General features: G+C 44.6%; 1 protein-coding gene across 3 annotated transcripts in view; it reads left to right on the forward strand.

The window, feature by feature from the left end:
* Positions 1–15,630, forward strand: part of MSANTD4 (Myb/SANT DNA binding domain containing 4 with coiled-coils) — a 52,798-nt gene extending 37,168 nt beyond the window's left edge. For all 3 annotated transcript variants that reach the window (XM_077484344.1, XM_077484343.1, XM_077484342.1), the window contains one exon: positions 10,620–15,630. In XM_077484344.1, coding sequence (XP_077340470.1) covers positions 10,620–11,195 — 576 coding nt within the window. In that variant the 3' untranslated portion in view covers positions 11,196–15,630. The remainder of the gene's footprint in view (positions 1–10,619) is intronic.
* Positions 15,631–16,031: the final 401 nt, after the last annotated feature.

Here is a 16,031-nt window from a genome sequence, read left to right on the forward strand (position 1 = left end):
TAAATACCAGGGTCGTTTGGCCATTGGATGTCCTTCAAGGGGTTGTAAAGAGAATATATTTTTTTTAAATAACAAACATGTTATACTTACCTCCACTGTGCAGCTCGTTTTGCACAGAGTGGCCCTGAACCTGCTCTTCCGGGGTCCCTCGGCGGCTGTCTCTGCTTCCCCCCGCAAGAGCTCCCTCGCATGATGAGAAGCACTTGCGAGCACACTCCCGTGATACAGCCGGCGGCTATAGCCACTCACTGTATCACTCGGCCCTGCCCCCCTGTGTGCCGCGTCATTGGATGTGATTGACAGCAGCGTGAGCCAATAGCTGTGATGCTTTCAATCCATCCACTCCAGCCAATCAACAGCCAGGCTGAGCAGCGTGGAGGACATCGGGGGCGAGCACGGGACTTTCGAGGGGTCAGGTAAGTAAAACAGGGGGGCTGGGGGGGCCGGCACTGTCAGATCTTTTTTCACCTTAATGCATAGAATGCATTAAGGTGAAAAAATGTTTACCTTTACAACCCCTTTAATTATTTGTTTTTTCTATTTAAACAATATCAATTAGGTTAATTTACTTTTGACTTTTTTTTTTTTTTTTTTTTATTAAAACATTTTATTGAAGAAAAAGATCAGTTATGTCGTACAGAAACAAAGTATACTTTTGACTTTAATTAATGCATGTTAAAGTGTTACTAAACTTACAACAGTTAAATCAGTCTGTATATGTAGTAAATCATGCTTGTTATACTCACTGCGGATCCTAAGAGGTGAACCCTCTGCATTGTGTTAAATAGGTTGTTTGATCCTGTCTTCTTTGATCCTCCCCTTTTACTGTTCCCAATTCATCTGCTGATAGAACAGAGCTTTGGGGGCACTCTGCACATGCTCAGTTTGATGTTTATTGCTAGTTTTTTTTTTTGGGAGGGTGCATGTGATCAACACAGGGCCAATCAGCACTGTCCAGACAGAGGTTCAAGGGTCATGCAGCTTCATAGGACAGGCTTTAACCAGTGCTCGCCTGTACACTAATAGAAATCACAAGACTGCTATATACTGCTGGTGAGAAAAGGTATTTAGCAGTTTATATTTACTAAAATAATTGCATTTCCATGTTCTGTATACTGTGGGAGACCAGATATAGTAAATGCAAGGTCCTGGATTTAGTAACACTTTTAAGTATCTAATATGCAAAATATGTGGTAGTTTATCATGTATTTGTTCAGTTTAACAAGAGGCCAACTGTACTCCTTACTACTATCTACAGGCATTGTCAAACATACTCTTTAGTGCTACCACAACTGGCTTTTAGCCCTTGTACACACGGTCGGACATTCCGACGGAAAATGTCCAATTGGACCGTGTTGTCGGATAAACCAACCATGTGGGGGCTCCATCTAACTTTTTCCGTCGGAATGTCCAACCAACAAAGTTTGAGAGCTGAATATAAAATTTTCCGACAACATGATCTGATCGGACTTTGTCCGATCGTTTGTAGAGAATTCCGATCGGACAAAGTGCCACGCATGCTCAGATCAAATTACGAGACCAAAGCTATTGGCTACTAGCCGCAACGTAGTCCTGTCATAACACCAGTTTCGGAAAAAATCTGACAGATTTTGTTGTCAGAATATCCGACCGTGTGTACAAGGGCTAAGACTTCATTTAACGTGTAAGGTTGGTGGATTTTGTAGAACAGAGCAGCTTTCAGAGATGGCGCAAGAGCCACCAAAGCAGGTGAAGTTAATGATGTAAAAGTTCCCAGTATAGACCAAAGCTGACCTAGGCAGGCATACATAATTCTAAATCTCTGAAAAAATGCCACTCTGGTTAACCTCTAGCAGGCTGAGATAATGAGTTAGAGGCTTCAGGGTCCCGGAAAACTGGTTGCCTGCAGTATATATGACTGGATCAAACTGTCAGGAAATTAGTTGGATCCTCTCTATTACCTACTGGTAGCAAAAAGCTGTCAGTGAGGCACTTACTTTTGCACTGTTTGGCATGCTGTCTTCAAACAACCATAGTCGAAGAGCAATTAGAAAGTCAGAGCAGGCAGAAAGCATAAACTAAAAACTTCATTTCGGATCGGAGTCAAACTAGAAGCTGTGGATTCTAAAGATAAGATGAGGGACAGATACTAGAGTACAAGCTGTACAGGTTGTAAAGGTCAGGTGTGCAGCTCCAGCATAACTCCAACATGGTGCTAAATGTCATCTAGCAAATAGCAAGAAAGAGAATCTAGATACAGTAGGTTGTTACACATTACATAAACTGTGGCTTAACCACCTCAATACTGCCATAAAGTTAAAAACAGTGGAGAAGCAGACTAATGTTTTTGGAGCTCCATTTTTTAATGGCCCTGCAAAGAACACACACGGGTGGCCAGTGCCAGTGTTTACATTTGAGATCCCGCCCCTTCCTCTTCTGCCGCTCATTGCTTCCATGCGAATCCTTAATGTACGAAACACTGCTCCCACTGACCACCAACAAAAGAGGAGTACACTGAGCAGCAAGGAGATACATAGGGCATACTGACCACCAGTGTTTTGGAGAAAAAACATCACTGACTCACCACTGATCATCAAACATTTTGGACCCTTTCATACGACCATTCCGATCAGGTCCACTTGTCAGTTTTTCAGGTGGACCTGATTTTGACAGTCCATTCACCCCTATGAACCAGCTGGTGTACACGGACTTGTGTCTCTTTACACTCACCTACCTCTGATCCAATCCGGTCACCTAAAATTAAACTAAAGTGGATCCATCTCCCTCTGTCTAGGGTAATTAGATCAAAGAGCAGTCAGATGTAAACAGACAGCAGAATCCATTTACACCCGCCTGCCCATAGAGCGGAGCAAACCCTATCCGTCTACAGAAACTGAGTGGACATCCACCTGCAAACTCTTCTGTGCATTAGATAGTTCTGACCCCTGTACTTGACTGCTGCACTATATATGCTGTCCTACCTAAACTAGAAAAAAGTTTTCTAGCATTTTTGGACCTCAAGAAATCTGATAAACCATCAAAACATTAGGGTTCTTATCCTAAAACTGGTATCTGTGCATTTGCATTCTTCAGCTTGGGCCCATTTCACACAGGCTTTCCGATCAGGTCTGTCTTTAAATTTTTTTCAGGCGGACCTGATTGGAGCCTTCATTAACTCATATGGAGTGGCAGATGTCAGCGGTGATATGTCCGCTGACACCCGCTGCTATCCAATCTGATCCTGTCTGTGAAATCCAGAAGGATGGAGACCCTATTTTCCATCCATCTGGTAGATCAGATCGGATGAAAATGGACAAGTGGTCCGTTTTCATCTGATCTATCTCAAAGCAGAGTCTGCCAGAGGGACCGCCCATGTGAAAGGACCCTAAGTTTTTTATATTTTTATAAAGTTATACAAGTTTTTATACATAGTTTTCTGAATTTGCTACAGCTCCCCGCCAAAGTACTCATCTGAACAGCCCTTGGTCCTGATGCAAGCAGTGGGCTGACTCTTGGGAGGAGTTATGCAAATATAAAAATGTCTTGATGTGTGGACATCAGCTTGGAGGAGTGGGCATTCCTCGACATGCTGCATTTGCTTTCAGACTGCACTGGTTAATGCCCACATGTGCATATGTGATTGAAAGAAGTGAAATCCAATGAATGAAGAGGGCAGGTCAGGGACGGTAAAGGACCGAATATCGGGTGACATCGGCCAGCTCAATAGAAACCGGCCAACATTAGGCCCATGTGTACGGCAGCTGATCCAACAGAAGCTAGCTATTGGCTGAGAGTGCTGACTGGTGTGTTCTGGCAGGGAAGCTGTCCCCCTGCCAGAACACAATAGTTTAGCAGGGAGAACGCTATACTAACATTGAATTGTTAATACAGCGGCTCATCTCGAGCTCTTCATTTTTCTCTTTCGTTCATTGATGGACACAGCTCCTTTAAATTTTGATCGTAGGGTTATCACGCCACCTTCAGGAGAGGACTAGGCAGAACATGTAATACATATGAAAACAACAGAACTGTGCAGTTCCGCCCAGGGGGCGTTCCCTCTGGCTATAACCCCTCAGCCTGCTTCCTGCAGCTCAGTTTTTCTGTCTAGTGAAGAAGAAGGACCTAGGCTCCCTGCCGGGACCATCGGTCCTGGGGATTTCTTTTCTGGAATTTTTGCGCAAGATATTGATCCTGTGATCTGCTATCAACAGCCGGCTGGGTGACAGGCTGGATAAATATAGATCCTTGTAGTCTCCCCAGCCCAGCCATCGAGTGTGAGCAGGCCCTAGCTATGCGCTTGGTTGGCGACTACATGCCCCTCAGGCTCCAGGGGCGGCCGGTGAGCTACATGCTCCGGGGCACACATATGATCAGACTATGGATGTCTTTGTCAAAGTGTGCCATGGCCAGCAGCCACCCCGTACTGCTCAGCTTTGGGTCTGTGATGGGATGCCTTCAGCTTGTCCGGACGGTTAGTACAGCTCTCCCTGTCTCGGAAGGACAGAGCAGCTGGCCATTCCCTGGGAGGTCGATTAGGGGATCCCTCTTCTCCCTTTCCTCTCTCCCTGTCCTTATGTTCTCACTCCCCCGAGGGGGAGGCTGCATGGCTGGGCTGTGGTGCGGTGTATATACCTAGGCCGGGGGTCCTACGGGGGGGCTCTGACCCTTAGCTGGGGGCTGCGCTGACTGTCCGTGTCCATGTGCTGTCATCTGTCTCTCTGCTGGGGTCTGCGGGCTCTGCATGTGCTACCGCCATAGCAGTGGCCGCCGCCATTTTCTCGAAGTCTGGCAGCCATTTTCCTAGTGTTTTTTCCTATACAAGAAAGGCCGGCAGCCATTTTCCTGTAGCCACAGCGTGGTTTTTCTACCCAGCGCTGGTTCCTGTACCTCAGAACAGTGCGGTTTTTACTCCTGGACACTTGTGACTGACACAGCGATCAGCGACAGCACGGTGCAACACTCGGTCAGGGTGGCGAGTCCTGCGGAGGGGCCCCTCAGTCTGTTAGCAGCTAGGAGGGTGGGATTGAGCACCTTGTCCTAAGTCCCCAAGGGTGGCAGACAGGGTGGGTCAGCATGGCGTCAGAAGCTGGCGTTTCTTCCCCAGATCTCCCTGCAATTGCAACTGGCTTGCCTGCAAATAATGCAGTGCCTGTGGACACTTTGTCGGCGGGCCTGCAAACATTTGTTGCCAGGGTGGAGGCAGCGTGCGGGTGCAAGGGGGGTAAAAAACGCCCCCTGCCCCCCGTCCTCCGGGGAGAGCTCTGTTTCAGACTCGGGCCCCGCGGTGACTGGCGGCCCCTGTTCTGTGTCAGAGGATGCTGACCAGGACCGTTCGGACAGTGAGGAGGATTCCGTGTCTGGGTCAGCGCAGGAAAAAAACGCTAGTTGGAGCACTTATCACCACTGTGCAGGATACCCTGAAAATACAGGATGCAGCAGGATCCCCTGCTGAGGTGTTGGTCCATTTTGGGTCCCGTAAACCGGCCCGTTCACCTAAAGTGTTTCCATATCTGACTTATTTTGATAAGTTCATATACAAGGAATGGGAAAGCCTGCAGCAGACCTTTTTAGTTCCAAAAAGGATGGCGGTGCGTTACCTCTTTGAAGAGAGCCTCCTTAAAAAATGGTTGCCTCCCCCGGTCGTTGACCCCTCCCAGTATCCAGGTTAAATAAAGTAACCACGATTCCGGTAGAAGGGGCTCCTGCATTTAAGGACCCTACCGACAAGAGAGCGGAGACAGTGGCCCGGTCAATGTTTACGGTAGTGGGGTCAGCGCTACGACCAGTATTGGCCATGGCATTGGTGTCGCAGACTCTTACTGCGTGGGCAAAACCGTGAGCTGGAGAAGCAACAGTCTCCTCCATTCTGCGTAGAACTAGCAGACCAGCTGGTGCATGGCCTCAAGTATGTCTATGATGCTGCCCTGGATACACTTCCCCTGCTCTCCAAAGCATCGCTATCAGCAGTGGTGCTAAGGCACCTGATCTGGCTGAAATGCTGGTCTGCGGAACAGGCATCTAAAAAAGCTCTGACGGTTTTGCCCTTCCTTGGTGAGCGGCTATTTGCAGCTTTCGCTGGATGACATTATTAAAAATGTCACAGGTGGGAAGAGCACGTTGCTCCCACAGTCCAAGAAGGTTAAGGAGCCACGCCGCAGGCAAGGGCCCTCCTTTTCTGCTCAAAAGAGGCTTTTTCGTCCGCCTCAGGTAAGCGCTCCTAGTCCAACAGGGCGACTGCTGAGGGACAAAAGCGCCCCTGGTCTCGCAGGCCCAGCAAGCCTGTGAGTAAAAGTACTACTGCATGAAGGTTTGCCCCCGCCCGACACTCGGGTGGGGGGGTCGCCTGCGGGAGTTTTTTTATTCTTTTTATTGAGTTTTTCACAAAGACATACACAAACACAACAATGTGTGAAACATTTCCCCGGGTGGACAACATACCCACCCCGAAATTGGCCACTCAGGGCCCAACCATTGGTAACTAACATAGTTCAAATTACCCCCACCCCCCTCCCTCTGACCCGACCAATTGCCACAACCCGGATCCTCAACAATGTGCACCATCTAACCTTATGCAAAAATGTTATAACCATCTTGGGCCATTGTGTTCATTCCTCAGTAATCAAATTATTCTCGCCTTTGGGAGTTTGCAGCTCGGTGGGCCTCTCGGCTGTCCGACCAATGGGTCTGCGAACTGATTTCATTGGGCTACAAGATAGAGTTCCTCTCTTGGCCACCAAACAGATTTTTCCCTCCAGCATACCTTTACTCCCGGCTTGCCGGGAGGCCCTGTTTGGGGCAATAAGGGATCTGCTCAATTGCGGGGTGATAGTACCTGTTCCAAAGCTGGAAAGGTTTCAGGGATTCAACTCCAATCTGTTTGTAGTCCCCAAAAAGGAAGGGGTAGGTCCAATTCTGGACCCAAGGGCCCTCAACTGCTTTGTGAAAGTACAAGGTTCAGAATGGAATTAGTTCGCTCCGTAGCCGCTGCACTCCATCAGGGGGACTTCCTGGCGTCTCTGGATATCCAGGACGCGTACTTGCATATACCTATATGCCTCAGGCATCAGAGGTTTCTGCGGTTTGCAGTAGGGGAAGAGCACTAGCAGTTTATGGCTCTCCCCTTTGGTCTGGCATCAGCACCCCAAGTCTTTACCAAAGTATTGGCTCCAATTTAGGTGTCGCTGCGAAAACGTGGGATCGCAATTGTGGGTTACCTAGACGACCTCCTTCTGAGGGCAGCTTCCTCAGAATTAAGGGAGGATGTGGAGCTCACCATGCAAACTCTACAAGAGTTTGAGTGGGTGTTGAACCTCAAGAAGTTGGTACTGGTGCTGACTCCGTGGAAGCAAGAGTGTTTCTCCCTTCAGACAAACTGCAGACTCTCCTAGCCGTAGGGAAGTTGTTGATGAACCGCAGGTGGCTGTCGCTGCGTTTCTGCATGCAAGTTGTGGGCCTCATGGTAGCGTCCTTTGAGGCGGGAAACCGTATGCCAAAATTTTACACCAGAGTCTTGCAGAGGGAGATACTGTCCAAATGGGACAAATCTCCGTTATCCCTGGATCGGCAGATTTGGGTGAACCAATTAGTCAGGGACTCTCTTCTCTGGGGGCTGAGATCTCCAGCCCTTCGGTCCAGAAAATCGTTCTTGCCTCTTCATTGGATGGTGATCACAACGGACACCAGCCTGAATGGCTGGGGTGGAGTGCTGGGGGTACAGTCGACCCAGGGCCTCTGGTCGCGGGAGGAATCCCAGTTGCCAATCAATGTGCTTGAGGTTCGAGCAATCAGGCTATGTCTCTCCATGTGGTCAATGAGGCTACGAGGGCGTCCAATCAGTATCCAGTCAGACAATGCCACGGCGGTGGCATATGTCAACCATCAAGAAGGAACAAGGAGCTTGGCGACATGTACCAGCCCTGTCGGCCATATACATCCCGGTAGTAGAAAACTGGCAGCTGGACTACTTAAGTGACCAGATGCTGGACCCAGGAGAATGGTCGTTGCATCTGAAAGTGTTCAGGCTTCTTTGCCTGCGGTGGGGCACACCAGATGTGGATCTCCGGGCCTCTCGGCTCAATTGACCCTTGGGCGGACGCGTCAGACGTGTTGGTGGCTCCATAGGAGCAATACCGGCGGATTTACTCCCTCCCTTCACTCAAACTGTTGCCACATCTGCTTCGCAGTGATACTGATTGCCCCAGATTGGCCCCAACATACCTGGTACGCTGACCGAGTACGCCTGGTGGCGGATGCTCCTTGGCGGCTGCCGATGCGAGAAGACCTTCTGTCACAAGGTCCGATACTCCTTCCTGCTTTACTGTCACTGGTTTTAACGGCATGGCTGTTGAAAGCCAGGTGCTAAGGAACCGAGGTCTGTCGGACTCGGTAATCTCCACTATGCTGAGGACACAAAAATCTTCTTCTCGAAAGATATACCATCGTACGTGGAAGGCTTATTTCTCCATGTGTGTTCATACAGCGAGGAGTGGACCAGAAACTGGCTTTAAGCACCATCAAGGAACAGATATCAGCCTTGGCTGTCTTTTTCCAATGAACCCTGGCGTCTCACTCATTGGTGAGCACCTTTGTGCAAGGGGTTCGGCATGTAGTCCCCCCGGTGTGACTACCCCTACATCAGTGGGATCTGAACCTGGTGCTATCGGCGCTTCAGAAACCACCATTTAAGAAGGGAAAGGAAATGCCCTTATTGACTCTTTCTCAGAAAGTAGTCTTTCTAGTGGCTATTACATCTGCCAGGAGGGTTTCTGAGTTGGCGGCCTTGTCTTGCAAGTCGCCATATCTGGTTTTCCACAAGGATAAGGTGGTGCTGCGTCCGGAACCTTCTTTTCTTCCAAAGGTGGTTTCAGCTTTTCCTCTCAATGAGGAGATTGTGCTACCATCCCTGTGTCCTAAGCCGACACATCCTAAGGAGGTGGTCCTCCATTCCCTGGACGTGGTCCGGGCCCTAAGGGTATATCTGTCTGCCACAGCTCCCTTCCAGAAGTCAGACTCTCTGTTTTTTTCGGTAGCTGGTCAGAAAAAGGGGCTGGCGGTCTCGTCGACCACCATTTCACGGTGGATCAGACAGATCGTGATCCAGGCTTACGCCTTGAAGGGGCAGGTGACCCCCTTTCCCGTCACGGCTCATTCCACCAGGGCAATTGGGACCTCCTGGGCTTTCCGACATCAAGCGTCTTTCTCCCAGGTGTGTAAGGCGGCGACTTGGTCGTCCATTCACACTTTCACAAAGTTCTACAAAGTTGATGTAAGCGCATCTTCAGATGCTTGTTTTGGCCACAAAGTTTTGCAGGAGGCCATGTAATTGTTGCAATTCACTCTCTTTCTTCCTGTTAGAGAAGTTGCATTTTGGTTGTAAACGCATTCTGATGCATACGTTGGCCGCAAGTTCTGATGCGGTCGTTTCAGATGGCAACTCCTCAGTTGAGGAGCGCCTCTGGCTGTGGGTGTTTGCTGTTTCCACCCCTCGTTCTAACACTACTTGGGGACGTCCCTACGGTCAAGATTTAAAGGTGCTGTGTTGAACGAAAGAGAAAATAGGATTTTTGTACTCACTGTAAAATCCTTTTCTCTGAAGTTCATTGACGGACACAGCACCCACCCCTCCTTATATTTTACATTATACTGCTTGTTGACATACTGAGCTGCAGGAAGCAGGCTGAGGGGTTATAGCCAGAGGGACTGCCCCCTGGGTGGAACTGTACAGTTCTGTTGTTTTCACATGTATTACATGTTCTGCCTAGTCCTCTCCTGAAGGTGGCGTGAAAACCCTATGGTCAAGATTTAAAGGAGCTGTGTCCGTCAATGAACCTCAGAGAAAAGGATTTTACGGTGAGTACAAAAATCCTATTTTTTTTCGTTCAGCCCGCTGGGTTGAACGAAAAAAAAAAACGAATTCTGTGCACTAGGCTTAAAGCTGGCCAATATATTAGTATATTTACGAACCATCATACAAATATTCATATTATCATTACATTACATTACATTCACTGACGGGATGAGTGTTGTTCAAAAATGCTCAAAATGTTGTTTGCCTTTTACATTTGTTTTGGAATTAATGTAATTTTCAGAATGAAAACCACATTTACTGTTAGAAACTTGTTAAAAAACAACTTACCATTCTGTTGTTTCAAATTTTATCATCACTGCAGTCGAAAACAAATGTCAATTGGACCCCACTATGGATTACAAAATCGAAAAAACATTCCTGAAACAAAAGTTTTCTAACCAAATTTTTCTAGTTTAAGAGTGGGGAAGAAATGGTGAGATGACGCTGGACATCCTCCAGCCAGGAAATGAGGTGGGCTATATCTAACTTGCTGTGGCTTCTAATACACACTTGGAGAAGCTCACACTGTGCAGTGAATTAAGCAGTTTCAGTATAGGAGAAGACCCTGTACAACAGTGCAAGACTGAAGGTAAGGCTGGAGTTCAGCTTTAACTTTAACATTACATCCTTAGGCAAATTGCAGATCAGGCACACAAATAATAAAGGATAAGGATATTTCTCAACACATTTTATGTTGATACTGGAGGCCTATCATAGTGAAACGTGGATACTATGTTTTTTATAAAATTTTGCACTTTTCTGTATAAACTATTTTTCTGTGTTTCACATATAGTTTGAGATGGAAGAGGATGAAATGTTGTCTGCGGTCTTACCTGACTCTAGAGAAGAGAATGATCTTCCAGAGGAATTTCCCAGAATTGAGGAGTTTGGCACCCTGAGTTCTATAGCCAGAATCCCATACAAAGATTCCCACCTCCTCATAACACTAGAGAAGCAGAAGCTAGAGCTAGAACGACAACGATTAAGCATTGAAGCTGAAAGGCTCCAAGTGGAAAAAGAAAGACTTCAAATTGAAAGAGAGCGTTTGAGACACTTAGACATGGAGCATGAGAGACTACAGGTTGAAAAAGAGCGTCTGCAAATTGAAAGAGAAAAGCTGAGGCTCCAAGTCATGCACGCTGAGAAAGCCAACATGGAGAATGATTTTGCTTCAGCAGAAAAAAATGTTTTGCAGCCCTTGGACATAGAAGCAGAAAAATTAAAACTGGAAAGAGAGCACCTGCAGCTAGAAAAGGAGAGGCTTCAGCTCTTAAAATTTGAATCTGAGAAGCTTCACATAGAGAAGGAGCGTCTGCAGGTCGAAAAAGAACGCCTACGAATTCAAAGAGAAGGGGGGCACCTACAATAAAAGAGTAATGTGTCATAGGGTTACATCAGTTTTCTAGTGACTTTGTTTAGCATTGTCTTTGTTGCTTAGTCTGTAGACTTTGATCTTTGTTTGTCAACCAAGAAAGCCTTATGCAGGTACGTTCCTTTGGTGTTATTGACAGATATAGTTTACTGTGTAGCCAAACAGTGAACACGGAACACCGTAGTGTGTAGCGTTCGGCCAAATGGTGTTCTTAAATTCTATGATGTGCCTGCATATATGTGTTAGACTGTGTGCACAACTAGACTGTTCTATTTCCCACACTCCTCTTCTAATGATACTACCAACTAGAACCACATATTAGAGACCAGGTCCGCCCAAAATTATGTTTCAGTTTTCTGTAAACAATGACAAATTGAATTTCTTGAATACTTATTTATGTCCCTCAGATAGCCCTCCATCAGAAAATTGTGAAAGTGTGGCTTATAGCAGGCCAATGGCAGACAACGGAACTCTAATGCCGTGTACACATTCCGACAACAAAACGGTGGATTTTTTCCGAAGGATGTTGGCTCAAACTTGTCTTGCATACACACGGTCACACAAATGTCGGAAATTCCGAACGCCAAGAACACGGTGACGCATGTACAATGGGACTATGAAAAGGAAGTTCAATAGCCAGTGCGCCACTCGTGCTTGATTCCAAGCATGTGTGGAATTTTGTGTGCCGGACTTGTGTACACATGCTCTGAATTTTGTAGGAAAATTTGAGAACCTGCTCTCAAATATTTGTGTGAGGAAATTCCGACAGAAAATGTTTGATGGAGCATACACATGGTCGGACTTTCCGACAACAAGCTCACATCGAACATTACCCGTCGGAAATTCCGATCGTGTGTACGCGACATAACAGGGAGATCTTGACAATAGAGCAGTAAGAATCCAGTGAATTAGGGATTTATACCACTGGTGTCACACAGACAGAATCTGCGTGGTTTGGCAGAGCTTGTCATCTCTATGAAGATTGAAAGGAGCCCCGTAGAAAAGACATGTTTAGTGTTCAGTTTAATTATAGAGTTTCTTCCCAGACCGGCAACTATAAAAAAAGTGAAATTATTCTCATTCACTATAGTATATATTAGCAAGTATTTGACAGTTTTATACAGCAGGTCAAATGGGCCCTCTTTGGCTTTGGTTGCCATTTTGAGAGAACACTAATTGGATGCTGGATTTCTCAGAAAGTGGTGTTAATTAAAAAAAAAAGGAGAACCAAGTAAGAGAGACTGTGCTGATAGGTTTCTATGAGATAATGCACATCGGTGCTTATACCACATCTTCCCATAAAAGCAAGATCTCTAGAGAATTTCCAAGTTGACATCGGACTTTAGCAAAATGTTTGCAAATCGGTGCTATGTAAAGGGACAATGAATAATAAGTACAAATATACCTGTACTGCTATGGTTCTATTGACAAAAATCTAGTCATAAAAATGACTCTGTAACTCGAACCAAAGAAGTTGCTGACCATTATAAAGAGCAAGCGCCTAGAGGTACACATATCTAAGCTTCTTGTTGTGCCAGAACGCTGGGCTGTTTTCATAAGGGAAAAGCTCTAATATACATCTCAGCATTTGGGTGGACAGGGAGTACTGAAAGCTATTGCAGATGTATGCAGACACCTCTGGTTTACATTTTTAACCCTGTCAGCAGCTTTGACAGAGTCAGTTTGAGGTATACCAGGACCATAGGGAGGCATAATTGCCATTAAAATATTTGAATATTTTCGCAAATGCATTAAATGCAGATGGTTATTTTTGATAACAGCAAGCCTACTGTACAATTTTAAGTTTTTACAATTCTTTCTCATTATTAGAATGTATGCTAAAGACGTGTATTTGTGTGTTATAAAATATTTTCATATCAGGTTAACTTGTTTTAAAGTACACCTTTTTTATGATTGGTATTAACCTTTTGGAACAGGCCACAAAGGTTAGTTTTAAATATGAACTTTGTCATATATTAGTTTCCTGTGCAGACTGTTTAAAGGAGACCTTAAGTGCTTTCCTCTAAGGCATGTAGAGGTTGCAGGACCATGGATGGAGGCTGGATCCCCCCCCCCCCCCCCAAAGCTAGGGATCCAACCTGACTGGAAAAGAAAGAACATTACACTATTCCGTTGAAATATTCCTGAATTTCTTGAAAAGTAGAATTTTTGCTGTAATTTAAAGATAAACCAAAAATGCTTTACCACCAAGAAAACAAAATGCAGTATATATTTATTTTGGCATAAGAAACTAAACAATAGCACTTCTTGGGGTCATGGATACATAACACATTGCACCCTATTATTTATTTTGCCTTTAATGATGCAGTAGGGTAGAGCAGCCTTTAAATATACTATCACAGATCAGCTTCTAACAGTTTAACTGTCAAAAATGTAAGTGGATCCTCTGGACCAGCACAAAGCTTCTGGCTGTCTTAGAAATAGTATCCAAGAGTAGAGTCTTCTCCGCAGACCTCCAAAGTTGTAGTTGTGTTTTTTATGATGCTACTATATCTAATAATGAGAGGACAAACTTCGACTTTGTAACACTGAGAGACCATTTAACTCTGAATTTACTATTTTTTTTTTTTTTTACTGTATCTTTCTCTTTCAATCCTTGATTTGGTTTCCAGCTGTTTCAGAAGTGTCAGTGGATCCTTGCTAACTACTTTTTGGTAGTTCCTAGCACCTACCATGGTTGCAGCAGGATGCAAGGAGTAACATTTTTCAGGCAACCATTCCTAAGTGAACAGCATTCATTCTTAACTGTGCATGAAGATTTATCCATCTACAATTGGTGTTGCTCCCAGTTCTACTAGGAGGTGCAGGAGATATTGGCATAGACTTTGGGGGTTGGAATTAGATACAAACAAGATACCCAGATTCCAGCTGGACCAGAGAAAGCAGAGTTAGTATTAGACATCATACCTACTAGCATAACAGTAAGCCAGCGTGTGTTCATAATATCTGCCAAATGCACAGAAGTGCTATAACCTTAAGAGTGTTGGGAACTTAATGAACAGTTGGCAAATACTTTGTAAAGATTTTTCAACTAATTGGTAGTATAGTGAACAAAGCCTGCAATGTCTGTTGTCCTTGTTCTTATAGACATTGTCATTTTTTAATTAGTCACCATGCTAATTACCTTAAAAGTGCTTCCAATTTAATTTTGCCGAAAAATAATTTTCTACAACAAGGGAGTGTGATCACATGTGATCACATCTTAAGCTAGGCAAAGGACCTTTTAGATTATGATGTGTCTGTGTAGGAAGAACTGCTCAGCTAGTAACTCTTTACCTCAGAAAACTGGAGTTTCAGTTCTAGAGTATAAACTATTGGTATTTAGGTGACCAGTCTGATTTGATTATTAGAAAGTTAACATGTCTACAGGAGTTTGCTTCAGCGGCCTTGGCATGTAGCAAATGTTTTGTGTGTTTATGAAACTACGGCTTCTGCATGGAAACATGCAAGAAAGGGAGGATTCCTCAGCATGGCTACTGTGCTTGCATCAGCAATAGACTGGCATCTCCTACATGTAGATGAATCTATTGAAGCACAGGGATCACAACCAACATGGTAATGTGGTTTGTGTAAATGTAAGTGACCATAACATCCTATGTTGTAGTAGTTTTTGAACAATTTCACCTGTAGATTTCAAGCCTATTTTAAAGCCTCCACAAAGTAAACTACAGAAGAAACTTTAAAATAAGAGCCCTTACAACAAAAATCTGATAACTGGAAGCATGTTTCAAAGTTTTGTCCACCAATGACTATGTTATACTGATAAAAGCTGATTTCTGATTGCCAGCAGAAAAGCAATGCTGATTTGACTGTTATAAAGCCCTGTACGTGTGGGAACAGGTTAATCTGGTACTGGATTTTCTTATAGAAAAGTTGTATAGTGACAGGTACCGGTAGCTGTTGGCTTCCATATTTTAAGTTATGTTTCAACGTATTTTATTATTAATGCCAGACTTTTTTGGACATCTGGGTAGGTAAGCTTTTGCAACAGTGAATAGCTTAACTGTCTAAACCATGAAATCTGTGTGTCATTTGTTGCTAAATGGATACATATTTTCGCCAAAACATGCCACCATGATAGGTGTTTTGCATTCAGTAATAATAAGCTGTTATGGGTGCAGTATTCCATGTAGTAAGTAATAAGATATTTATATTTGTTATCTAGAGCACTAAACCTTTGTGGTTTTGTAGTTACTACACCTTTTCAAGCTGTGAATTTATCCTCATCTGTAGATTACCATGCAGAAAGATAGATACAAGCTTACTAACATGGAATGTTCAGTAACAATGTGCACCTTTCTGTTTAGATATAAAAAAAAATACATATATATTTAAAAAAATATATACAACATGCCTGGACAATGTTGTTTGTGATTTTTGAGAAAGATGTACAATAAATGAATAATCCTAATGGTTTCTGTATGCATTTTTCCTGTATTGATGTGTACTTCCTGCACAGGTAGTTGCTAATGCAAAGCAAACACTGCCCGTTTGCCCGTTTGTCAAGAGAAATGTAGTTACTGACCACCTCCCAAAATGCTGCTTGCCTAGCTGTGTCTGGCATCAATGCTTTTGAGTCACAGTTCTGAATGAGTCATAAAACAATTGGTTGTCTAAAAGTGTTGGATTTCCTTCAGTCCTGTAATGAGATTAGAAAATTGACAGAAGAATCTGAAACTAGTTTTTAGAGGTAAGTATATTTTTACACTGCGTGTGCCTTAAAGGGATATAAAAACTTCCAAAGCTAGCTCTGTTCTTATCTTTGCTTGGTGAAAGGGGTAAAGGGGGTGTCTCTCTTATGAGTTACAGTGC

This window comes from Lithobates pipiens, unplaced genomic scaffold (genome assembly GCF_037356315.1).
Source record: "Lithobates pipiens isolate NorthernLeopardFrog02 unplaced genomic scaffold, aLitPip1_a1.2 Scaffold_16, whole genome shotgun sequence".
Lineage (NCBI taxonomy): Eukaryota > Metazoa > Chordata > Amphibia > Anura > Ranidae > Lithobates > Lithobates pipiens.